Consider the following 27,489-nt stretch of genomic DNA (forward strand, 5'->3'; position numbering starts at 1 on the left):
TTCTCAAACAGGAAAGCTACACGGCAGGTGGTTGTGCATATATTGAGATATGAAAAAGTAATATATACCTAAGGGGATTTCATATCTACTGCTGCACACAATCTTAACATAGTTTTGCCGCAATGCACAACAACGTTATCATGCTCTTGATTCTAGAAGTACAAACCATCCATTTCATATCATATCATATGCTCAAAGTTTGTTGAAGCACTTAAAATGTATATAAAACACAGAATGCTGTCTTTAAACAAGGCCAGGAAGGAATCTAGAAAAAAAATCATGATTTCGCAGTTGTTGTTTTTTAAAAGCTACAGCACGTCTGTCTTAGACTTTCTTTTTATGTAAAAAGCTACAAAAACGTTAAGTATGCAGCTTGTCATGCATCGTTCTGGTATTATAATAATAAATGCTTTTAATAATGTTCAACCTAGTCATGAATGTGGTATCCAATATGCTCTAGCCTTTTGAGACTTTGTCCACTAGGTGGGGCTGTAAGGTGTCCCACTTTCACAATCGGCTCTCTCACGCAACTCTGCAAAACGCAGCGAGTGACGCAGATCGGACTTCCCCAGTGCCCTGCTGTGTTCCACCCTGTTGCACCCTCCAGTGGCAAATACTCCCGCTGACACCCCCCTCACACACACACACACACACACACACACACACACACACACACACACACACACACACACACACACACACACACACACACACACACACACACACACACACACACACACACACACACACACACACACACACACACACACACACACACACAGCTTTCGAGCCGTGCAGCAGCAGCACGCTTCAATCATGATTGATCTCCTTGCTTGTCGCCATCCCGCCAAAGGGCCCTATGGAATTTCTCATCCACCCTCGTACTTGTCCACTCTCTTTGCTTGTTTTCTGGTGAACAGGATAAACAGATTCTCTCTTGTCCTTCCTCCCTCCCTCCCTCTCTCCCTCCCTTCCTCTCTCCTCCCATCTCTTTGATCTCTTCCTCATTTCCCGTCCGGTCCCACCCCCGTCTCTCCTCTCTCTCTCCCACCCCCTCTCCCCTCTACCTCCCTCCATCCCTCCCTCCCTGCTTCCGTCGATGGCTCAGGCAGCTGTGAGGTACCCAGGGAAAACTGGGACCGCGACTCAGATTCTCATCTTTCCCCCCTCGGACGGTTCCCAGGCTTGACTGCCTTAATTTAGACAGGCCACTAGAAACTTCTCCTCTGCTCTGAGAAAGGGGGGGGGGGGTGAACAGGGGAAAGGCACTCAGAGCAGTCCTCCCCCAGGGGCCACCTGACTGAGGGCAAGCCAGGAGTGCCAAGCCCATCTGATATGTACGGTAGCATCTTGGGGATACAGTGGGACAAACGGCCTTACATACAGCATGGGTCAGCGGTTGGGGCTCAGGAATTGGGCCTCCAGTTTGTCTGAATATGCAGTACATACAGTACATATGGACGAAAGGGGAGCAATGTTTTGTTATTAGTTGTGTAAATGCGCGTCTATGTTGGTTCTGATGATGAGTATCACAGTTGTTGCAGATGCAAGAGGGAACGCCCGCCGTGCCGCGCCGCGAGGCTCATCAAATTAGCCACATTTGTCCACGCCACTGACCTGAGATCAGAGGTGGCCGTCCTCGGAGCACCAAGCTGTTCATCAGCAACAGGGCCAGCCCACTGCCTCCAACTCTGGCCACAGGCATACTCTCTCTCTCTCTCTCTCTCTCTCTCTCTCTCTCTCTCTCTCTCTCTCTCTCTCTCTCTCTCTCTCTCAGTCTCATGAATCCCAATTAGCCGTAGTGCACTCGTGTTCCAAGGCGTGTACCATTGGTCCCCTTCTCCACCACCCTTCCGAAACCTACCCTACCCAACCCCATCCCTTCTCCCGCTACCCTGCCCAAAACACCACCAGCCCCTCGTCCTCCAGGAGCCCAATCGTCCAACTGCCAGCAGGACAACCCCCCCCCCCCCTCCTCTCAGCCCCCCACCACTGCCCCCTCTCAGCCCTCACCACTACCCCCTCTCAGTATGTGACCAGCCCCTCATCCTCCAGGACCCCATCCGGCCGCCAGCAGGAGACCTCCCCACCCCCACCACTCCCTCCTCCTGCTTCCCCGCAGGCAATCGGTGTGAGGACAGCTCAGCCCCTCCTACTCCACCCCTACCTCCTCTCAGCACCCCACCACTGCTTCCCCCCAGCACCCGGAGTGGGGACAGTTCAGCTCCCCACCACTACCTCCTCTCAGCACCCCACCACTGACCCCCCCCCCCCCCCCCCCCCCCACACACACACACACACACTGCCTCCTCGCAGCCCCCTGGTGTGGGGACATCTCAGCCCACTGCCCTGGCATCTGCTGCCTGTAGGCTCCCTACTGAGCACCCTAATGAGGAGACATACAGTACACCACCTTCTGCTGCATACACACACACACACACACACACACACACACACACACACACACACACACACACACACACACACCAACACCTGCTTCCTCCAGGTGGACGAGAGATGTGTGTGTGTGTGATAGAGAGAGAGAGAGAGAGAGAGAGAGAGAGAGAGAGAGAGAGAGAGAGAGAGAGAGAGAGGCCGCAGAGGAGGCGGAACCGCCCAGGAGCCCAGGAGTTGTGCACCTCTGGAAGGTGCACCAAAGAGCAGAGCAGAGCAGAGCAGAGCATGAGTCCCGACTCCACTCCCTAGCAAGGGAGCGCACCTGTCACCAGTGGCCGCCTTTGAGTTTGTCTAGCCGTCCGTGCCGTGGTGACGGAGGAGCTGCTGCGGCTGCCGCTTCTGCTGCTGGCCTGAATTGGGCCAGCCAGTCACCTGCCTGTCTGTGGGCTCGGGGTTCAATTTGAGACACACAACAAGGATCCCCCAAAGGGGAAGATTGGAGACTTGAAACACACCAAGGCTTCAGGACAGACAGGTGCTACCCACCCACACTCACACTCAGATATGTGTACCCCTAGCTCTCTCTTGCTCGCTCACACACACGCATGCATACACACACACACACACAGGCTGATTGCAAACCCATTAGCATAGTTGGGTTCTCCCATCTGGATAGTCAAACACAGGACGGTGCAGATGGACTACCATCCTATTCGCCATCCAGAGGCGAAACAATTATACAACGGGCCCCAGGGTAAAACACTGATAGGGCCCCCCCATACAGCCTGCCAAAGTCATAACAGGGCCCCCATCACAAATACGGGAGGTCCCTGGGCAGTGTGGGAGTGACTACCCACCCAGTGCAACAAACATCTAGGGAAATTACTGTTGATCAATCATGACAAATGTAGAGAGGAATGGAGTCCAGAGAGGCTGCTTGCTACCTGCTGTGTGTGTGTGTGTGTGTGTGTGTGTGTGTGTGTGTGTGTGTGTGTGTGTGTGTGTGTGTGTGTGTGTGTGTGTGTGTGTGTGTGTGTGTGTGTGTGTGTGTGTGTGTGTGTGTGTGTGTGTGCACGCGTGTCGTGTGTGTGTGTACCTCCACTCTGCCTTGTTGTTCAAGAAGCTGTTGCACTGCTCCGGCAGGTGACTGTCTTTGCACATAGAGTCCAGCGTCATCAGGATCTGCTTGAATACAGGCCTTTCCTGCACACACACAACACAACACAAGATGTACATCCACTGAATTAAAACAGCAAAGACTTAAAACATTGATGCAACACATAGCAGATTGCTACAATGCATATACCCCAATGTCACCTACTTTTTGCATGAATGTAGGAAAAATAGTAACAAAGACTTATTTTAAGAAGTGCAAATTAACAATACTGCAAGAGCAAAATGGGATTTTACATAGTTTTAATTTTCAGGGACCATTTGATGCACCCTACTGTATATGAATCATTTTGATAGTTTCATAAGTATATCTCTTTGGGTTGCCAGTCCAGAGAGAACAAGGGAGGCGATACATATGGAGAGTTGCGTAGTTAACAGGAGGAGGGAGACCAGTAGATTGCCCTCTCTCTCTTATAATGAGCACTCTCAAACCAAGCTGAAGTAATGTGTGGAAGACACACTCCGCTATTGGCTTGCCATTAATGCCACTGCTAACGGCAAGAATGTTCATCATTGCTTGTTTTTCATTGCGCATTATGTAACGGTTTTGTCATCAACCTTTCAGAAGTAGACAGAGGTTGTCTGGATACAATTTTAATAAAGATGTAACACATATTGTCACAATCCCACCGAACACATGCCCTCCTGAACAGCGGAGGGCGCACATGAGTCAACGAGTGACACGCTCAGCCCACAGGAAGTGACGGCCATCTTTAAATTGTCTTGAGAATTGTTTGTCACTGTTCATGCATGTGCTCATGTTTGCTGAAACCCCTGTGCCTTTGTCTTTGCTTTGGAACCGGACTGTGCTCTCTGGACAATCTTAAAGACTCTTTCTGTGAAGCTGCCTCCTTGAACATCTCTCTTGGTCACGGTACTGTGTCTGCCCAACTCTTTGTGCTGTTACTCTGCCATTATTGGAATTCATTGTCACGCTGCCTAATTTCTGTACATGGATCTTGGACTGCCTACGTACTGATTACTGGACTGTGTTTATGAAGATTATTGATCATTGAAGACTTCCTAAGTTTTGTATTTACCAAGCTGTGATTTCATGCGTGACCTCCTGAGTTTTGTATTCTACCTAAGTCCTTTGTTGATGAATTGAAGATTTTTGTTGAAGTAAAGAACCTGAACCACATCTGCAACTGTGCTCTTATTTCCAGTCTGACATCATGCATGAACCAAATCAAAGTAGCGCAGCAGATGTTGAAGAACTCCGCGGCCATGTTCAGAGACTCAGCGTTACTGTGCACTCCCAACAAGATGGCCTACTGCAAATGGAAGATGCCCTCAACCAGCTTGGCAATCGTGTGGGGAGTCTGGGTAATGCTTCACCCTCTCTTCCTAACTCAAGCCTCTCTCCTCCACCTCCTTTCTCTGGGGAGCCTTCAGCCTGCCGAGGGTTTCTCACTCAATGCTCTTTGATCTTCGAGCTGCAGCCTGCACATTTCCCCACCGAGCGAGCCAAAGTCGCCTATATCATCACTCGGCTGAAGGGAAAGGCCCTGGATTGGGCTACAGCCTTGTGGACCCATCGCCACCCAGACTGCCAGACCATCGAGAGGTTCATGGACGCTCTCCAGCGGGTGTTTGATGAAGGACTCACCCAGCGACAGGCCTCTTCTCGGCTTTTCACACTTACCCAAGGGCAAAGGTCAGTGATTGACTATGCAATTGAATTCCGCACCCTTTCAGCTGAGACCGGATGGGAAGGTGAAGCATTGGTGAGTGCCTTCTACCAAGGGCTTAGAGAGTCCCTAAAAGATGAAATGGTGAACAGAGATTGGGGTGACGACTTGGATGACATCATTACACTGGCAACAGCCCTGGACAAACGCATACAGGAAAGACGGAGGGAGCGTCGAGAGCTTCGACTTCTCCAGCCCAACCGAGCCATCTCTCCTTCACGACGAACCTCACAACTCCCATTGCCTGCACCATCGCCCACCAGCGACCAAGGAGAGGAGCCCATGCAACTGGGAAGATCCCGCCTGAGCCTTGAAGAGAGACGCCGTCGATTCCAGCAGGGTCTTTGTCTGTACTGTGGGTCCCAGGATCATCAGCGGCTTCAGTGTCCAGAGCTGCAGGGAAAAGCCAATGCCCACCAGGGAAAGGGGGCTTCCTGGTGAGCGGAGCAGTGACCTCTGCCCCCCTCTCCCGCTGTAACTTACCTGTGTGTCTCTCCTGGGGCACTGGCGGGGAATCTCAGGTTAAACTTCAAGCCTTAGTGGACTCTGGAGCTGCAGTCAACTTGCTGGACCAAACCCTCGCGCGGCAGCTACAGATACCCATCCTCCCATGTGAATCTCCTAGAGCAGTACAGGCCCTTGATGGACGACCCCTAGGATCTGGTCGACTGGAATTCTGTACCCGACCTCTTCAGATGACCACCCTGGAGAAACACCAAGAGAGCTGTGTATTTTTCTTAATCGACTCACCCCAAGACCCTCTTGTCTTAGGATACCCATGGCTTGTTCACCATCAGCCCTCCTTCAACTGGGCCACCAGTACACTCACTCAATGGGGTCCAGAGTGCAAAGACCATCTCTCTCCTGACCCTCAACCCACTCGCTCTGTAGTTGTGGCAGACACATCCTTTGTACCGACTGACCTGTCCAAAGTCCCTGCTGCATTTCAAGCATTTGTAAATGATGTGTTGAGAGAATTTCTGGGCCGGTTCGTCTATGTCTTTCTTGATGACATTTTGATATTTTCCCCTGATCTAGACACCCATGTCCAGCATGTCCGGCAGGTTTTGCAGAAACTACTACACAACAGGCTGTTCATCAAACTGGAGAAAAGTGAGTTTCACACCACTAACACCACCTTTTTGGGCTTTGTAATCTCCCCTCAGGGTCTGCTTATGGACCAGTCCAAATTGACGGCAGTACTAGACTGGCCAGCCCCTAACACAGTGAGGCAGCTTCAACGTTTCTTGGGGTTTGCTAATTTCTATAGGCGCTTCATCAGAAACTACAGTACCGTAGCGGCCCCTCTCACTGGGCTTCTCAGGGGACACCCCACCAAACTACGGTGGACACCTGAGGCACAGCAAGCCTTCACTGATTTGAAACAAAGATTTACCTCTGCGCCTGTGCTAACTCACCCTGACCCTCAGCAGCCCTTTATTGTGGAGGTAGATGCCTCAGAGACTGGTGTAGGAGCAGTCCTGTCTCAGAGAAACCCCCAGGACCAGAAGATGCACCCCTGTGCATACTTCTCAAGACGCCTCACCCCAGCTGAGAGTCGGTACGATGTGGGTGACAGAGAATTGCTGGCAGTCAAACTAGCTCTCGAAGAATGGCGTCATTGGTTAGAGGGGGCAATACATCCATTCATGGTCTGGACAGATCATAAAAATCTTGAATATATCCGTGGCGCTCGCAGACTCAACCCTCGTCAAGCAAGGTGGGCACTTTTCTTTACAAGATTCCATTTCACTCTTTCTTATAGACCTGGATCAAAAAATGTGAAACCCGATGCCCTCTCTCGCCAGTTTTCACCTGACCATTCTCCTGTAACTCACGACTCTATTCTCCCTGAGGCATGTGTGATAGCCCCTGTCCGCTGGGTTCTGATGGAACAGGTGCGAGATGGCCACCAGCTGGAACAACCACCACCCGACACGCCAGACTCCAAAACCTTTGTCCCATCTGCCCAAAGACCCCTGGTGCTGGAGTGGGGGCATAATGCACGTGTTGCAGGCCACCCGGGACGCCAACGTACCATGGAACTCATTGATCGTACATTCTGGTGGCCCACCATGAAAGATGATGTAAATGAATATGTATCTGCCTGCCCTGTCTGTCTCGCTAACAAGGTTGACAATCAACGCCCTCAAGGCCTCCTTCACCCCCTGCCTATAGCCCGGCGGCCATGGTCCCATGTTTCACTTGATTTCGTAACTGGGCTGCCCATCTCTAATGGCTTCAATACTGTGTTGGTGGTTGTTGATCGCTTTTCTAAGATGTCTCGCTTTGTCCCCCTACAGAAACTTCCAACTGCCCGGCAGACAGCTGACACTATCATGAAGGAGATTGTCCGCTTCTATGGACCGCCGGAGGAAATCCTCTCGGATAGAGGCCCCCAATTTATTGCGCGGTTCTGGAAGTCTTTCTGGCAACTCATGGGGGTAACTATTCGCCTCACGTCAGGTTACCACCCTCAGAGTAATGGTCAAACCGAGCGAGTCAATCAGGAATTAGAGAAATACCTCCGCTGCTACTGCTCTACTAATCCCACCACATGGGCCAGCCACTTAATGTGGGCAGAAATAGCGCATAATCAACTAACCTCCTCGTCCACTGGTATGTCTCCATTTGAAATTGTTACAGGTTACCCACCTGCTTTCCTCCCAGGGTCAACTACAGATGGTCCAGTGCCTTCTGCTAACGCCTCCGTTCAACGCCTCCGTCGTCTATGGAAGAGAGCTCGCCAGAACCTCCAGAGGGCCTCCAAACAACACAAGCGCCAGGCTGACCGGAGAAGAAGGGTGGCAGTGGTCTACCGCCCAGGCGACAGAGTCTGGGTTTCCACAAAGGGCCTGCCAATACAAACAGAGTCCAGAAAACTCTCTCCGAGGTATGTTGGCCCATTCAGAGTTTCACGGAGAGTCAACCCTGTGGCTTACCTGTTGAATATTCCTCGCTCAATGAGATGCAGCCCTGTCTTTCATGTTTCCCTGCTCCGCAAGGCTATTTTCTCTCCTCTGTCTCCAGTATCCCAGACGCCACCAGCTCCAAGAATGATTGATGGTGCTCCCTCATACACCGTCCGACGGCTTCTGGATGTCCGGCGTAGGGGGCGATCGTTGGAGTTTCTGGTGGACTGGCAGGGCTATGGACCTGACGAGCGTTCGTGGGTGGCCAAGAAGGACATCCTGGACAAGTCTCTCATCTCTGAGTTCTACGACACACATCCTGATCTTCCTGGCCCGTCAGGTGCCGGGCCTCATGGGGGGGCTCCTGTCACAATCCCACCGAACACATGCCCTCCTGAACAGCGGAGGGCGCACATGAGTCAACGAGTGACACGCTCAGCCCACAGGAAGTGACGGCCATCTTTAAATTGTCTTGAGAATTGTTTGTCACTGTTCATGCATGTGCTCATGTTTGCTGAAACCCCTGTGCCTTTGTCTTTGCTTTGGAACCGGACTGTGCTCTCTGGACAATCTTAAAGACTCTTTCTGTGAAGCTGCCTCCTTGAACATCTCTCTTGGTCACGGTACTGTGTCTGCCCAACTCTTTGTGCTGTTACTCTGCCATTATTGGAATTCATTGTCACGCTGCCTAATTTCTGTACATGGATCTTGGACTGCCTACGTACTGATTACTGGACTGTGTTTATGAAGATTATTGATCATTGAAGACTTCCTAAGTTTTGTATTTACCAAGCTGTGATTTCATGCGTGACCTCCTGAGTTTTGTATTCTACCTAAGTCCTTTGTTGATGAATTGAAGATTTTTGTTGAAGTAAAGAACCTGAACCACATCTGCAACTGTGCTCTTATTTCCAGTCTGACACATATAATAACGAAGGCAAATTAATAAAGACGTATTTAATTAGCGAACACTCCAGCAGGGCGAAACTAATAAGCAATTGGAATTCTCTTGAGCATTTTGTTTTCCCATAACGCATTAGGGAGCATTTTCATGTGCCTAGGTCAAAGATGTATATCCACCGAAAAGAAACATCAAAGACTTTAAAACATTGATGCAACACAAAACTATTGCTACAATGCATAGGCATCTACCCCAAATGAAGCCTAATTTTTGCAACAATGTAGGGGAAAAAATAACATAGACTCATTTCAGCAGTAAGTAATTGGACGGAAGTGAGCCACTCTAGAGCAGTGTGGAACAGGAAGCATTTTAATTTTACTGTGATAGCACCCTTAAAACACAACACAAAGATTGCAACAATTCATAAGCATGTAAACCAAATGTTGCCCCAATTTCTTAATTAATCAAGGGAAAATAGCAACAAAGATGTATAAAGATATAGGCAAAAAGTGAACTGTAGTGTGGATCTGTGGAACAGGGAGTATTTGCTTTCATTCTGACAAGACCTGGGCTACATCACACTGCATGTGTGTGTGTGTGTGCGTGTGTGTGTGTGTGTGCGTGCGTGCGTGTGCATGTGCACGAACGTCTGTGTGTATCTCACCTTTGGGTCTGTGCCCCAGCAGCTCTTCATCAGACTGGCGAAGCTGGCAGGGCAGCTGCTGGGGATGGTTAATCTCTGGAACAGACACACACTGTCAGTCAGGGAAGGTGGGGGGATTACAGACCAATCTTTTTTTTTTTTCCCCAAAAAGTGCGCTCAACTCCAACCTGTTTTTTTAAAGGTCTTCCGGTGTGAGAGAATAGATTCATATTTTTTTTGTAGAAAAGCCGCACTCAGTGTGATTCTTGTATTTTATTTTAGTGGGTTAGCATGACAGACAGACGTTTCGGCTTTCTGTCTGTCTGTCATGCTAACACACAAAAATAAAATACAAAAATCATCAAAAATCGTCTTTCGAGAGAATCTACTAGACTAATGCTTGAGCTGGCCTTGCCCCAGGGCAGACTCTTGACATGATGTTTAGTTTAGTTTTGTTTGTGTGTGTGTGTTAGTGTGTGTGTGTGTGTTCTCGTTATTTACTCTTTATAAAAAATAATAATAATTAAAAAAAAAAAAATCCCTCTTTGCAACTGCACTTGTTGTTCTGTATATCTCCTGTGCACTTTGTATTTGCTTGTGATGTTGGCTTGATTATGTCCTCTTTTGAAAGTCGCTTTGGTTATAAAGCGTCTGCCAAATGCAATGTAATGTAATGTAATGTAAAAATCACACTCGAGAGAGAGCGGCTTTTCTACAAAAAGGGGGCTACAAACCAAAGCTGAAGCAAGAAAGCTGAAGCAAGAAACTCAGCTATGACGCATCGTACGTCTATCTCCCCGCATCTCCATGGCACTACTCCCTAAATACAGCCAAACATTACAGTACAGGGTTCCCACTCTTTTTCAAAAATCATTTTCCAGGATTTTTCCAGGACATTTCCAGGACTATTTTGGGTTATTTCAGGACGGATATTTCGTCCGTCAGACCCACAATTTTTTACATACACAGCGACACACAATGCATTTTAGAGACAATGTGACTTTAAGGTTGAAATGAGTTGTAATGAATGAGTACAGTGTGTTAGGGAAGAGGGTACGTCCAAAGACGTCATAAGAGCATAGTATGGCATGGCCGCAAGGGGAGTCACTTTCTTCTTCTGCAGTTAGTACTACGGAGACTAGTGATTGGAGGGATTACATTAAACACTGACAACTGGATCTCCTCTCTTGACCAATTTTACAAAGTTACAGAGTTCAGATTTTATCCATTATGGCGTTGCACCCACTGACCATGAGCACAGTGTCTTTAAGCAATGTCCTCGGACTACACCTAACCCAATGCATTTTCCATTGAGTGATACTTCTTATCCAATGTACGTTATTTGCTTAGTACTGGCGTCAAGGTAAAATGCAAAGCCACTACCGCCAGGGCTGGAGTGTGGAACAGGTCATAGGACATAGTGAATTTGTGTCAGCTGTAATTAAGGCTGAATGACAGCTGTAATTAAACTACAAACTGAACATTGACGACAGGACATCCTATTTTGACTGGGCCGGAACTAGCAGCAGCTCCTCGCACCCACAATGCAATTCAAATTGCGGAGTTTCCAGTGTCACAATTTTTATCAATCATGGCCTTGCATCCACTGCGCATGGTGTCCCCGGGCTACGCCCCCGTACTACACCATGGCCAATACAATTTCCTGCGAATAAGCGTTCTTATCCATTCTATGTTCTTTGTCCAAAGGTATTGACCTGGGTTGCGGTTGAAGATCACCAGCTGTCCCGCTAGTAGGAATCTGCTGGAGCTTGGCGACCACACCCCTATGTCAAATTTCGCAAGCCCAGCACGTGCATCCTCTGTTCAATTGAAATGCTTTCTGATCCCCAAAACGTTTATTCGGAATTAAATGAAAGTGCAATGTAAACTCACATTAATGTCACATTATCTCAGAAATTAATACATTGATAGTCTCTCTCTTATCGCAAAAAAAATAGTGTACTGGATTTAAATGCATTCTCCACAAGACTTGACTTTGACTTTTTTGCTCACCAACCATTGTGGCCAGTGGTTTCTGTCTTTCTGCAAGCCAGTTATGCTGCCAGTTTCTTTTTCTCTGGAATATTCTTGCATACAAACAATTGATGCGACTACTGTGATTTGTCACACCAAAGATCAAACTAGCTTTCAAAGTGGCTAGTGAGACTGAAAGCTCTGATCTCCAAAAAAGATAGCAGTACAATTTTTTGTAAGGAAGTGCTAGCACTGCCTATTTGTAGGCCTATTATGACCGTAAGCATGTTTTCGAGAGATATATAACGCCATGATATCAGCTAGCGACTTTTCAGCAAGCCAACTAGCGACTTCTAGCGACTTTTGGCAACACTGAGTCAAAGAATATGACTGTGTATAAGTGCAATCAAAGATGGCAACCTGACCAAACTGTGTGTGTGTGTGTGTGTGTGTGTGTGTGTGTGTGTGTGTGTGTGTGTGTGTGTGTGTGTGTGTGTGTGTGTGTGTGTGTGTGTGTGTGTGGACAATAATGTATTCAATAGGTGGATATAAATTGAATCGTCATGTCTAGACTCGGAGAAGAGTAAAAATTATACAAAGAAAACAAATGAAATCGGGAGGAAAAAAAAGGACAAATATTTTTTTCCAGGACATTTGGTGAATTTCCAGGACATTTCAAGGACTTGAAAACACATCTCTAAATTTCCAGGTTTTCCAGGTTTTCCAGGACGTGTAGGAACCCTGATTACAGTTCTGTTCCCAAAATTAGCTGCATGTGTAATCATGACCTGACATTTGGGTTAAAAAAAAGGTATTTTATTATGAAATGGCTTGCTTTGCGAGCTCTCAGAGACAGAGAGGCCATGTCTTGAATTCTTGTCTAAATAAAGAACCAATGAAGTTGCTGAGATTTCTTGTTAACCCCTTAAGACGCGGCCTCTGTTAAAAAGAACTACCAGAATGGCACTGACCAAGTCATAATGTATTGCTAAAGGCCCTGTGCACTGACATAGTGGTGTAGTACTACTGTAGTAACGCTTTTTCAGTGACTCTTACAACGTTCAATTGGTGGAAACGGTGTATTTTAAGGGAGTATGTATTCTGAGTATGTCAATCTTATCATAAAGGAGGAGTGGAAGGGTGCTGGGCTAGCTCCATTACCTCGTGTTTTTCTACCACCAGCCAGGCCACTTGCAAGCCCTCCAGGCCTTTAAAGGGGATCTCTCGAGTGAGCATCTCCCATAAAACCTGCACACAGTAGACACACAGGAGACACATCCAAAAGATTAGACGCACTGTAGACAAAACAATCAAGTCATCTGACATCAGTTCATAAAACGTATCCACTACTCTGCCTCTAGTTTTACACTATCAATTCAACACTAAGAGAGTACTGTATTTCCAACTAGAGAAATGTTCAACTTGACCCTCTAAGTTCTGAAGTAATACCTCAATGGTTACCATGTACGATAACGTAAAACTTTAACAGCGCACATGGGACAAAAGGGATGGTTATCAGTAGAACAGAAAGTTAATTCAATTTAAAACAATTTATTTACCACATTGAGGAACTGAAATAGGACTGGGACAGGGACTTCAGTATGGTGAGGAGCTGAGGAGAAGAATTAGTAGGTCTGGGAAAGCAGTGAGTTGAGGGTGAAGATTATGCACATCCCATGAGAAAGTGCTGGACAAAGGCTCACAGTAAGTTTGGAGTGAGGAGCACGCACACATGAAGTCTTTTTAAAACATTTTTTTTATTTCATAGCAGGACTACTTTTCACAAATTGTCTTCATCAAGAAGACAATGGTCGATATATAATTCTGTCATGGAATAAAAAAGTATCAAATAAAAAAGGATTTTGAGTTTGGGAAAGCAGTGAGGCAGAGTGTGTCCTGGTGCTGACCCCAAGACTGTGACCTGTGAGGCCCCGTCTGTATCTGTGTGCCCGTCCGCTCACTCTTTGGCACAGCACAGCACCGCACATTGGCGGAACAATTGCACACAAGGCCCCAGGGCAAATCACTGATTCAAACAGCCCCTCAAACAGTACAGCTTGCCATGGTCACAATGGGGCCCCCAATACCAATACAGGAGGGCCCTGGGCCCAGGGGAAAATGCCCTGCTTGCCCCTTCTATAGCTCCACCCCTGGCACCGCACTGACTGCTTGGCTCAGCTCACTAACAGCCGGCAAGCACAATTACTCACTCACACACTCACTCACTCACATGGACACTCAGAACAAAACTGCAGTCATGCGGTGTGCATGTTGCGCACTCATACAGTATGCGCGCACATGCAGAGGCAGGCATACGTGTGAGTAGGTAGATGCGCGCAGAAACTTGCTGAAACACAAATACTTTTGGCTCATAATTCACAGAAGTTGAAAAGCAAATCTCTTCGATGCAAATATCAGGTACTGTGACTCTTAGTACCTTCCCTTGTCCAGTACATAGTCCCCTACTGTATTTGCTGTATGCTGTGTGTCACTGGTGTTACACCATTAGTGAATCAATACAATACGGATTTCTGTGGAAGTGTCATTAGATTGGGACAGATACCAAGCAAGGACTCGTTCCACCAACAGACACGAGCTGGAATTGGGAGGGGTGGATGGACCAATACATATCCCTAAAATGACTGTATGCATTGCAGTAGTCATGCAGGCTGTTAAGATCACCACTTCATAGGGGAATGTGTCACAGGTCTCAGACACAGGCAAATGTTATCCCCGGAAATGACTGGGTGGATTCCAATATGCGGACTCCCTCCTCGGTCTGTGCTTGTGGCGTCGCGTTTTGCTGACGCCCCGCCTCCGTGGAGAGCCATAACAACTTTTGGGGGCCTATTCTTCATTCACCATCCCGCTAGCATATGAGAAAATGACATTAGAGTTGAGCTTTTGCGAGATATTGAAATGCAATGCTGTTGTCGGTGACGTCACCACGAGGCCAGGAGGACAGAGGCAAGTGAGCAAGTGGAGGACGGGAGTCCGCATATTGGAATCCCCCCTTCATGTCATGCAGAATGTAAAGTTGAACTCACCACTCCATATGAGTATGTGTCACAGGTCTCAGACACAGGCAAATGTTATCCCCTGAAATGACTCTTACGTGTATGTCATGCAGAATGTAAAGTTGAACTCACCACTCCATAAGAGTACGTGTCACAGGTCTCAGACACAGGCAAATGTTATCCCCTGAAATGACTCTTACGTGTATGTCATGCAGAATGTAAAGTTGAACTCACCACTCCATAAGAGTACGTGTCACAGGTCTCAGACACAGGCAAATGTTATCCCCTGAAATGACTCTTATATTACGTGTATGTCATGCAGACTGTAAAGTTGAACTCACGGCCCTGCCATGGCCATCCGGTAGGGCACTCACCTGCTATGTGGCTGACCCGGGTTCGATTCCCGGCCCGGGTCCTTTGCCAACCCCTCCCCGTCTCTCTCTCCATGCGCTTCCTGTCTACCTCTCATACTGTCCTGTCCATAATAAAGTCTAAAAGAACGAAAAAACATCTTTCAAAAAAAAAAAGTTGAACTCACCACTCCGTATGAGTACGTGTCGCAGGTCTCAGACACGGGCAGACTCTGGATCACCTCCGGCGCCATCCAGGGGAAGGTCCCCACCAGGGACATATGCGTGGTGTGGGACAAAAACCTGGAGGCGCCAAAGTCACAAATCTAGGAAAGGCCGACCGGAGAGAAAAGACACGACAAGCAAGGAAACGTTACACGTTATACTGCCTTTCATTGCAACACATCCGCAATAATATGATGTCGTTAGGCTGTGTTAGGTAAGGCCAGAAACAACATGTGTCTTGCCAGGGCATTAGGCCTACCTTAAGTATTTTATCTGCTGTCAAAACCACTGCAAACAAACACACAAGAGTGGAGGTTAGGAGGACCACAAAAACTCAGGGTGGAGGCAAAAAACATACGCCTTTTTTTCTCTCGCTTGGAATCCTAAGCTCTATTACATTTCCAATGGCTTCTTAAGTCAAATAAACATGTATGCTGTCTTGCACACAAACCGTGGCTGTGGCTAGAGTAGAGAGTAGAGAGGGGAGCATTGTGGCAGCGGGGGGCTATGAGTGGAAACCTCACCGTTCCTGGACTTCAGATCCCGATGGATGACTTTGACCGGGGCCTCGGAGTGTAAATAGTGCATTCCTGGTGGGACAATAAAAGAACATTTCACGCTTTTTAAGAGACATTTCAAGCTATACGGAGCCCAAACACTCAAAAGTTTGTTTCACAAAGGATGGGTCTGTGCCTGGACCCATAAATCACCAAGTCTGTATACTGTGAAACTGCTGGGCTGGGAGTATGGAGTAGAAGGCACTGGGCCGTTGACACATTATACGAGCGCATGGCGAGGCTGAACTGGCCATCTGGCATAGCGGCCATTTCCCGGTGGGCCCTGCACCCTCGTGGCGGGCCACTATTTTCAGAAATGTAAAAAAAATGATATGTCTTTTTTTTACATTTCTGAAAAAAGGGGCGCATGAGGGTGCAGGGCCCACCGGTGAGTCAGTTCTGCGCCGCTAATTATGAGGGGCCCCTTTAACCCTACAGTGCCCGGTCCCTATTTCTCCCCCAGTCCAGCCCTGGTGTGTGGTGAAGGGAAGCTGCTGGGTCCATACAGTACCTTTGGCTATGTCTATGGCCCAGGTCATGATCTGCTTCATGTCCATGGCCTCGCTCTCGGCGCTCGACAGGAACTCAAACAGAGAGCCTCCGCTGGCATACTCTGTGGACACATGAGGAATAGCCCAGCATTAATGACAGGCTCTACACATAAAACCAATGGAGGACAGCTGTAAACACATTTACCAGCGAGCATGTGTGTGTGTGTGTGTGTGTGTGTGTGTGTTTGTGTGTGTGTGTGTGTGTGTGTGTGTGTGTGTGTGTGTGTGTGTGTGTGTGTGTGTGTGTCTGTGTGTGTGTGTGTGTGTGTGTGTGTGTGTGTGTGTGTGTGTGTGTGTGTGTGAACTGATGAAAGGCTGGTTGCTGTATTCAAGTGTGTGCTATGTTCACCACAATGTGCAATAATGTTTATCAGGTCTTTGTGCATGTTTTTGTATTTGTGAAATTATGTAACCTGACGGGATTAATAAAAGTACTCTACTCTACCATTCTCAGATCAGCCACATACTAAACTCATACTAAATCATAAACACATTACCAGGGGTGATAGTGAAAAAAAAGCCTGAACTTTTCAACCAGCTCTAACGACGACAAGATACTGCATAGTGACGTAACGTAGGCCTATTTTGACACATTATTCAAACATTTAATAGCCTGAACATTATTCAAGCCTGATAGTAGAAGAAAACCCTGAACCTGTAACACTTTCTGAGATAAGAATAACCTAATGGCTAATTATTATCAATGTTTTTATTTTTGCAAACTCTGTCAAGCCTGAAATCAGGCATGGAGCCTGAATACTATCAGCCCTGCATTACTGTTCATAAACACATTACTGCAGTTAGGAGCCTCGTAATGCACAATGGTCCACCAGTGGAACACTGCATTGAAAAACCATCATAGTATTATACTAATTCTACTCAGTGGTGTAGTCTACGTAGAACGCAGGTATACGGAGTATACCCACTTCAAAATGTTAGGGAGTTCAGTATACCCACTTAAAATGGATGGATTCATTATTTAGAATAGCATAAATATGTCATTATTTAGAATAGCATAAATATTTGCAGTATACCCACTACAAAAAAAATGTTTGAATATACAGTATACCCACTTCAAAAAAGTAGACTACAACGCTGATTCTACTACATAATGTTTTGTATTGTAATATCATGACTTGGTCATTGCCATTCTGGTAACAACACATATATAACAGAGGACATGTCTTATCACACCATTCTCTGCATATAGCTAAATATTCAGCTAGGTCTTCAAGACATATCCTACAGGGTTTCCCCCAGCACTTTATTGCTAAGGCGCCCACCTTGACAAGAAACACCTACCACCTTGACTAGGTCCCCTGACAAGATGTATTATGTAACATATTTCATGTTGTGAATGTCATTTCTAAAGTTGCTTAGCCAAAAATAATATACTTTTAGCGCCCCACCACCTTGACTAACAAAAATTCTGGGGGAAACACTGACATAGGAGCCCAGCTGTGGATAAGAAGACCTGCAGGGAGGGCCTCTACTGCCCTACAATCTAAGAACGCAGTAACTCTGAAAACTGCAAACTGAGAAAAAAGGCTTCAAAGTTTCCCATATGGCGCGACAACTGTGTTGTCGGTAAATTGGTGGTGACACTTCCTGGTAATGCTTTTTTAGGATAGAAATTTAATGCACACAAAAAAACCCAAAAAAACAACATTTATGTGTCTTTTTGCCACAAAAAACAGAGTTACTGCCTTCTTGGCTGGTATTACGGTCTACTCCCAAACCAGTCCCATTCAAACGTGCAGCAGTAACTCGCCTAATTACTGTGTTTTTGTTTTGTACGACGTAACCTTTAATCCAACACTGCAGTAACTTTTTTTTAAAACCCATTTCCGATATAATCTTTTTCCCGACCATTTTGAGTTACTGCGTTCTTGTTTTGCACGGCAGTGTAGTTCACAGGCCATCTCTCTGTCCTGTCCTGCCCTCTGCCCGGCTCCTTTCCAGATGAGCTCATCGATCACAGCAGCCCGAGGAACCCCAAAGCCAGGCTTAGCGTCCTGTGGATCATCTCAAGAGGGAGGTACTAATCCCCAGAGCAAACCACTATCAGTCCATCAGATAGGTGAGAAAACAGGAATAAAACATTCCCCTGTCAAGAGGCTGACAAAAGGTCAGTGACAGCACTAAAACCTGACGCGATCAAAGTGGTAGTCACAAGTCCTGAAGATCTGCAGGATTTTACTGATATATCTCAGCAAGTGACAGTTCACAGAGGTATGTGATCTTTGCACGCCTCTGTCAATAAACGTGTCTACTCAACATGCTGTTGTTTGAGAGTCCAGTTGGAGCAGAGTGACTCACCTTTGTTTTGCACTCTGCACCCAATGATTTGATTTGATTTGATTCTTTAATGTCCACAGGTGTGGAAACTAGTCTCCAGTTTCACCATTGTAAAAGACATACAGTTACACATTACACATTCAAAGACATTACACATTTACATTACACATTTAAGACAATACAATGTTTTGTGGTTATGAGCAAGAGTCAAGAGGAGAAAGTGAGAAGAGATAATTAAACTGTGACTGCATTGAGGGCGGAATGGTACTACAAAATGAGGAAATGTTGTCGGTAGTTTATAGAGTGACATAGCAATATTTGTTTTACTCGAACACATACCTATCCATAGCAAACTCAGAAAAACTGAACATTTCGAAGTGGTCTCTCAATTTTTGCCAGAGCTGTATATCCCTTCCCATTTGTAAAAGAAACAGTTCTAGTGTGTGAGACCTCATTGTGTGTGAAACCTCATACAGAAAGGTGACATGCTCTTCACTATCAGAGTAGTCTTGCCAATCTCTGGATCATGTGACCATAATGCCTCTCAATAATGTTATTTTAGAGATATTACAGACTCATATGACCCCTTGTCACATGAGAATGGGAGTGGCAAACTGTTAAAAGGCCCGTCCACAGTGGTTCAGAGCTATAGCTCCTGGTTCACCGTCATTGGGTCAGAACACCCAGCGAACACTTCTGGATGAATTTATTTTAATTTTTTATTTTGCCTTTATTTAGCCAGGGAACAAAATCACATTGGGAATCGAATTCTCTTTTTCAAGTGAGCCCTGGCCAAGGCGGTAGCACACATTACATTGTTACAGACCGACACAGACAAAACAGAAAAGATTAAAATGGATCTAGAGATAAAATTATGCAATAAAACCATAAAAATAATAAACATAAAACAAGATTAGAAGGAGATTAAAAGCAAGTGCAGACAGATTTGAAAGACAGATTTAAACTCAACTACAGACATAAAAACAGCAAGCTTAAGTGATTTCTGAATCTCATTCCAAGCAGTTGAGGCACAATGAATAAAGGCAGTTTTACCAAATTCTGTTTTCATCATGGGGACATTTAAAACTATGTAACTACTTGAGCGTAGGTTACACCCTTGATTGCTAAAAGATAAAAGGCTCTGTATATACAAGGGGAGCTGGCCAACTATGACCTTGTATACAAATAGAAGCCAGTGTTTATGCTGTCTAGTATCTAATGATGGCCAGCCTACTAGGTCATATAGCATACCATGGTGTGTAGAATGCTTTCTTCTAGTTATGAATCTTAATGCAAAGGAAATGAGAGGCTGCAGGTGGGGTCGCAGGGGGGCCTATTCACTATTTGCAGAAAAAACTCAACTACATCATAACAACATTGCTATGACAGTACAGAGAGCCTTAAAAACCCCTTAAGACGCCGGCTTTATAAGTTTGTTGTTACCAGTATGGTAATGACCAAGTCGTGGTGCATTACTAAAGGGCCTGTGTTGTGTCATAGTACTGTAGTGCTATGGTAGTTACATTTCAATGATTAGTACAGCGTGCCACTGGAGGTACGGCACGCATTAAGGGGCGTACGTACGTGGTGACAGTAAGGTTATAACAAAGGTTTTGCGCTAAGAGGTTAAATTGCTACAATAACTGCGATGAATGAGGATCTTCACTAACAGCTTGGGGAGCGCCAACTGCATGTTCACCGGTAACATACCTTTGTACTAGGAAACACCCACCATAAAACAACTCTTAAATCTGATAAAAAACAAGTTCTGTAGTATTGGCCCACATTGCTTTGGCAGCTGCATGACAGAAAAAGTAGTTTCTGTTTCACTCCCTCTGCCCTCACAAGGAGTCACTGGCGTTTTTTAGTTTTTTTGTGTGCACCAGAAGCCATGCTACTGCTGGGCCGCCATGTCTGCCCTGATTAATGACCAGATAGATATTGTTTGCTAGAGAGAGGAAGTTGTGGCCCCTGAGATATGAAGAGAGGAGAGAAGATTTATGGTGCTAGCTGATGAATATGCCCACGCCAGGCCAGGGTCAGGCGAGCGAGCGGACGAGTGAGCGGTTGTAATAAACATTTCCGCTTTACCTGGTGTTAATTAGATTGCAGCTTTTGATAAATAGAGACGGAGGCTCCTTGACGACCGTACTGTACCAAGCAAGGCTGCTGGGTCACCTCAGAGGTTGTCAAGGCAGGCACCCACAAACTCAATAAATGTTGTCATGATGCTGTCTTTGTGTACTCATTTAAAAACATCACATAGATAAGAGTAGAAAAATGTACTCTCAAGCTTATTGTAATCCAAAAAAAAATGTATTCATATGAGAGTGCATTTTTTCACTTGCGAGGTTGACAAACTTTTACACAACCATGTTCAATCTTAAACGACTGCACTCAAATCAAGGCTGCGTGCGAGAGATAAACATGACAATATTCATGTGGCGACTAACGAAAAGCCACGTTTTCTTGAGACTCCAGAAAAGCATGGAAAAGGAAACATCAAAGCTCCGTCTGTTTCCTTTATGACATGATGGCTTTTGATGCTCAAAACAAGAGGCTGTTCCTCCAGCTCATTCCCGCTCCTCTGTGGCTCAGGGCACACACATTATTAATGCTGTAAGGTGATCTAGTCCAGGTCAAGAGCTCTCGACAGCACACCACCACACTATCTTGGTGGCTTGTGAGCCTGGCCTGATAATTGGAGAAGAATGCAGGCCTGTTCTGTAGCTGGAAGGGGAGAGCGACATGCTAGTTAGCTGTTGCCCACGGTGACCCTGCAGAGTGCATATCATCGTAGCCCTGTGTGGACTGGACGCGGTGGAGATAATGGCATTTGCGGTGTCACCCCCACCATCTGACAGGTCACAGCATTATGCCGAGATAAACAGTGCAGTCTTTTTTATCTATGGCTTGAACAGTGACATTAGTCTTGCTGAGGGGTGACATTAAAATGCTGTAAATGTGCTTTTTTATATGCAAGTACATGTCAAAAAAACTAAAGACAGGCTTTTACTTCGTTCTAGCCTTGTTAGAACAATAATTTGTAGATGAACTTTAGCGCTCAACAATCTCACACTGCAAAAAAAAATTGCTTAAAGTAACAAAAAAATGTGTCCGGGATACTTAACTTTTTGTAAGTTAGTGGGAATTATTATTATTATTATTATCATTATTATTATTATTATTATTATTAATAATAATGTATTATTATTTCAAGTCAACTTACAAAAGTTAGGCAGCCCAAATACTATCTTTTGTTAGTTTAAACAAGTTTTTCTTTAAAACAATTTCAAGTTGTAATTTTTACAATGCACAGATGGCAACTTTATGTGCATTAATTAAGTTCAGCAAACACATCACATAAAATGTCATAACCCCCGGCTGGATTTATGATTAAAGCCAGGCATCAGATCCATTAACAGCTGTCATGCTATTGGGGACACTGGACTACGAGTGACACACGTTTGGCCTTGACAGACCCAGAATGAACTTACCGGTGACAATGCCATAATTGGGTGCCTCAAGAACTGCCCCATAGAACTGAATGATATTCCTGTGGCTGAGCACACTCAGGATTTCAGCCTAAACATACAGATGGAAAAAAATGAAAGCACTGTAAGTTTACGAGATGAAGTGTAAAGAGTGAGTCAGTAGCAAAACACAAGGCGCGAAGTTTATCTTATATTATGCTACTATCCGCAAGCCGGGGGCTATTGTTAGCTTTGGATGTAATTTACAATGTAGACATTGTCATGCTTTGAACTGTGATAACAATTTAGCCTGTAGCCTACTGCCTGGAGACCATAACTGGACGACATAGTATATCAGCATTAAAATGGAAGCTTGACTTTATACAAACACATAAACCATGATATGTCAATACAATATTTCAAGCAAGAAAAACTGCTATTGTACCATTGAATAGAAATCATATACAGACATATCATTACCAAACTTTTGCATTTCACATTGCAAATGACATGCACGTATGAAAACTTGAACGCACCATAGCCCCTTCAGTCCTAATAGTGTACTGCTCTGTGTACTCACTAAAGCTGTGTTTCTCAAACTTTTCCTGCCATTACCCCCTTCAGAGGAAGGGTGTCTGTCTGCGCCCCCCTTGAGCAAAATGGTTACGAAAATACAAATAAATAGGCCTTCGTAAAGTTTATTAGAGCCTAATATATACGTATATGGCCTGTGATGTTCTTTATATGAATATATAAATGAATGAATATATTGTGATTGTAAAGTAAATGTGTTGACTTAATGGCAAAGCAGAAAAGTATTAAAAAAGAAAAACCTGACTTCACGCGCCCCCCCTCCAATACCTCCGCGCCCCCCTAGGGTGGCTTCCGCCCCACTTTGAGAAACACTGCACTAAAGGAACATTTTCTCTTGAAATGCATCTCTTTATTTTACTGTCTGTCTGCCCTCCTTCATGGCTTTTGAAAGTCATCCCTTGACTCTTGTGACAAACCAGTGGCTTAATTGAGACTAATACGATCTCATTTGGTGCTAATTTCCCCTGAATGGAAAGCGGTTCATGGGTGTCTGGCGCTACAAAGACTGACTCCTGGAGATGCTCTCTCCTTGCCCTCCTCCTCTCCCTCTCGACTGAGGGGGTGTATAATGGCTTTGACTGATGGGCACAAAAAGTCACTACAACCCACTAAATAGGCAGAGCAATTAAAATGATTATCATACTGACAATTAAAACAGAAGGAAAGGAGAGAGAGAGGGAGAAAAAAAAAACTTATATGAAAAGGCAAGGCAGGCAGCAGGGCTGGGCAATTACTGTGCGACTGCGACTCCGACTCCCACCTCGTTTTCGATCTTGAGCAGCTTTTTCACCGCCACCTCTTTGTCCTGCGAGATCCACCTGGCTCGATAGACGCTGCCGAAACTGCCGCCGCCGCAGTTCTCGTGGAAGTGGATGTCGTCGAAGCCGATCTGCACGAAGGAGGCGCCGAGAGACGACATCTCATAATGACACTAGCTGGCTGCCGCCTGCCGCGGGGAGACACACCAGCCCCGCCGCACCCGCACCGCAACGCAACACACTTCACTTCACTTCGGGAGGGCCTGAGAGGCAACAGGAGAGGAGGGGGGGAGGGAGGAGGGGAGGCAGACAGAGAGAGAGAGAGAGAGAGAGAGAGAGAGAGAGAGAGAGAGAGAGAGAGAGAGAGAGACAGACAGACAGACAGACAGACAGACAGAGACAGAGACAGAGAGAGATAGAGATAGAGATAGAAGGAGGAAGAGATGGGCGTTAAAATTCAAGCAGCCCTCTGCTATTTCTTCCCGTCCTCAGTGGTCACATTTTACAGGTACAGGCTACTTGCCCTTTAGGCACCACACGTGGTGGATGACTTACTATACTACTCAGGACGCGTACTGGCTTCGAATGCCGTCAGCCAAGCAGAGACAGGCTGACCTACTACTCAAATACACACACTCAGACTGCCAGCTCAAGCCTGCTCAAGCTACACAGCAGCACCGTGTCATGGCCTTGTGCCTGTCCCCAGGGGTGTTGTACAAGGAGGAGAAGTGTGACTGAGTTACCAGGGCCCCATGCATATAGGAGGCCCACACAGTGTCTGATGCTATGTAGATATATCGCTGGAGGGCGGGGGGGCCATTGGAGCTGATTGTACGTAGGGCCCACAATTTGCTGCTACGGCCCTGCCTGTACCCCTGATCAGTGCTGATGATTTACAGAGCCTGTCATCCATGACCTTACCACCCCAGCATATTGCATATGCCACCAGCCAGTGACTCACCACAGCCTGTAAACTCTGACATAAGCACCCCCAGAGCTAGATTTACCGATAGGCAGACTAGGAATTTGCCTTGGGCCCCCACTAACATCTACCCTCTATTGGGGGCCCCCATCAGTCAGCCCTGCCATGGTAAATACCAGCAAAAGTAATTTCATGAGGTCCCCATGTCTGTATTTTGCCTAGGGCCCCCACATAGGTAGAACCACCAGTGAGCACACACACACACCCCACCCCCACCCCCACCCCCTCTGACTAGTATATAGGGCCTTTGGCATCTCAAGCATGCAGTGGCTTCATGCTTATGACCACGCTGCCATACGGTGCTCACAGCCAGTGACGAGTGCTGAGCTGTCCCTGCAGTGCTTACCATATCAGATTGGAGCTGGGAGGTTTTAAGGGGTGGGGGTTAGGGGGTATGGGTAGGGGGGTGTTGAGGCTGAAGACACCCCTCTATGTAACTGGGGGTCAAAAATAACTCGCAGCGGCAGCACCCACCCCAATGACTAAGAACTGTGCATGCACCTGTGTGTATTTACTCCGGTGTCCAATTTGGAAATGGCGGAGCAAAGATGGTGAGAGTGCACGCTTCGCATATCACATAATTACACAGCCTGTGCACATCATTAAGGCTGAGTGTGTGGAATTAACATGCAACCGTCATTTAAGGGCCAAAGCAGTGAGCTTTTGTTTTTACTGCAGAGAGAAAACCCCCACAAATAGGCTACATCTCCTAAAAAAACTGAAAGAAACCCTTATAATCATACAGGAAATGGTTGGTCCTGTGATTGTCCATGGGTTTCAGATTTACAGTGGAGCAATTATGGCTTTTAAGGGGCTGTTACCTGGCCAGAATGGGGATTGCTATCCAGCACAGCGGGAAATGCTTCCATTGTCACAGAGGGGAGCCAATGCTCTCCAGTGATTTACTGCTATAGCAGCTAAATTTAGCCTCCTCTCCTCCAACACAATCTGCCCTGTGAAGCTGCAGTTCACACACCTCAAACACCAGGGTCATTGGGGATACTGAAAAGAGCTCTGGTCTACTCTCTCCAGGTACACTATACAACAACCTACTGTGATTCACTTTAAACATTAACCTCAAATGTTTGTGTAAAAAATATGGCTATATTATCTAACACAGGGGTGGGGAACCTACTGTATGTCTCGAGGGCCGTTTACGGCCTTTGAGGCCGTTTTATCCGGCCCCCGACATAATTTCAATGTTATGCAGCTTCACATGAAATATAACATATTTTGTAAAGCTAGAAATTACATTTGTAATACAATTAAGTTATATTCAGGGGACCAAGAGAGGGGTCTGTTTTAAAGCTGGCTGCCTTCAATATACGCAGGGGCAGAGGCGATTCTAGGGTCAGGTGGGGCCCCAAGCGAAAATGCAAAATAATGAACATTTGAACCAAAATCGCCACTACTGTGGTAAAGTGTGGGCTGTTAACCACTATCTGGGGGCCTGTGGGCCCCAAGCAGCTGCCTGCCTTGCCTGGTGGTGGCAAGATGTGCCCCTGCGCAGGGGAAAATAAAGTGCAGGGGGAAATTCTGGTTTGTGCTCAAAGTGTGGCCCTCAGAGGACTTTTGCCGCCCTCGGAGGAACTTGAAGTGGCCCCTCGACTGAAAAAGGTTCCCCATCCCTAGTCTAATATTTGTTCATATGGTTTTCAATTTAATTGAACAGATACAGACAGTGTGTCTGACATAATGGCAATGTATAATTTACAGCCCAAGGTCAGATTAACTCGATTCAACACGAAATCAATTACGAAAACGGTTTGTTTTGCGTGGTGTTGTCAATACTTCCATGAAACCCCTGATAATGCCGTTTCTGATGTTCAGTTTATCCATCAGGGAGAGAAGGCAACCCAGCTTCCTCATGTCGTCACTGTGTTAACGTTTGGGACGCAGAAACACGTGACTGACCCATAGAGCTCTACCCTACCCATGCCCTACCCATGCCCAGAGGACAGGACCGAAAGCTGCCAACATACTTTCACTTCGTTCCTCTATTCATCGTCAGCCAATCTTTTGGATTAGCCACATTAAATAAATATCAGGCTTCACTATGAAGGAAACACGCTGTCCTGATAGTGTATTTGCATATATGTCATTTAACATGACGCGCTGTCTTGAAAACGCTTGCAACAAGAATTGACTACCAATCTGTTTCATATGCAGTAGGGCCTAAAACTTCACTCTAATATCCACTCAGCAGTTTTCAAAATAAAACCATCTCAGTGTAGAACACCTTAGCGCGCCCGCAAAACATTGTGTCAGGAAGTTGATGAAGCTTGCGGCGCGCGCTCAAAACGCCTGCTTCACCAAGTTTGCGCATAAGCCTACACGTTAGTCAATGAACTGAAGCAACCGGGAGACAAACCAAGACATGCCTGAGCAGTAGCGCACCTATGCTGGAAGCTGTGATCACGGTTTTACGCAATTTTTAAACCATGGGCATATCCTAACTGACGTGTTAGGAAGACATACGTTGGTCGTTCTCACAAAAGGATACAGCGCATAAGCCGTGGCAAAAAGAACTGTATGATAACTATGTACTACCACTGTAAAGCAGAACATTGTTATAGCTTATTTGTGTGCCTCCCCAATGGTTGGCGCTCGCTAGAACTAGCTGGAAGTGTGGGCTAATACATACCAACTCTTGTCAATGGATCTGTATCTCGTCCGACTGTGCAAAATAACCACTGATCGTAACCATCAGAATCTGTTCCCAAATGACAGAAGACTCTCCACGGTGCCGGGTGATTTCTCGTATTGCCCAACTTCCCACAGTGGTTGCCAAACAGGACTCGTATCAATAACACTAACTTATTCTGATGGCAACAGCTCCACACCATGGCCAGACGAAGTACGTCCTTGAACCTCACATTTGTTTTATAGTGTGGTCTTGGACTAAAGCCATCTACTATTGTATTGGTAGGCTACCTACTGTGGGTACATATTTGCTAGAAATTGAACATTCTACTGGCCTAACTGGCAATAAT

At 46.2% G+C, this 27,489-nt stretch overlaps 1 protein-coding gene across 2 annotated transcripts in view; it reads right to left on the reverse strand.

Annotated features, from left to right (window-relative positions):
• Window positions 1-27,274, reverse strand: part of map3k20a (mitogen-activated protein kinase kinase kinase 20a) — a 43,779-nt gene extending 16,505 nt beyond the window's left edge. Inside the window, exons 1-10 of one of the 2 annotated variants that reach the window (XM_063213400.1) lie at window positions 27,141-27,274; window positions 23,517-23,777; window positions 22,187-22,274; window positions 16,352-16,453; window positions 15,808-15,873; window positions 15,543-15,571; window positions 15,247-15,384; window positions 12,853-12,939; window positions 9,739-9,813; window positions 3,494-3,600 (exon numbers count right to left, since the gene is read on the reverse strand). In XM_063213400.1, coding sequence (XP_063069470.1) covers window positions 3,494-3,600; window positions 9,739-9,813; window positions 12,853-12,939; window positions 15,247-15,384; window positions 15,543-15,571; window positions 15,808-15,873; window positions 16,352-16,453; window positions 22,187-22,274; window positions 23,517-23,675 — 851 coding nt within the window. In that variant the 5' untranslated portion in view covers window positions 23,676-23,777; window positions 27,141-27,274. The remainder of the gene's footprint in view (window positions 1-3,493; window positions 3,601-9,738; window positions 9,814-12,852; window positions 12,940-15,246; window positions 15,385-15,542; window positions 15,572-15,807; window positions 15,874-16,351; window positions 16,454-22,186; window positions 22,275-23,516; window positions 23,778-27,140) is intronic. The other variant, XM_063213401.1, reaches the window with a different exon arrangement.
• Window positions 27,275-27,489: the final 215 nt, after the last annotated feature.

This window comes from Engraulis encrasicolus, chromosome 13 (assembly GCF_034702125.1).
Source record: "Engraulis encrasicolus isolate BLACKSEA-1 chromosome 13, IST_EnEncr_1.0, whole genome shotgun sequence".
NCBI classification, from domain to species: Eukaryota; Metazoa; Chordata; class Actinopteri; order Clupeiformes; family Engraulidae; genus Engraulis; species Engraulis encrasicolus.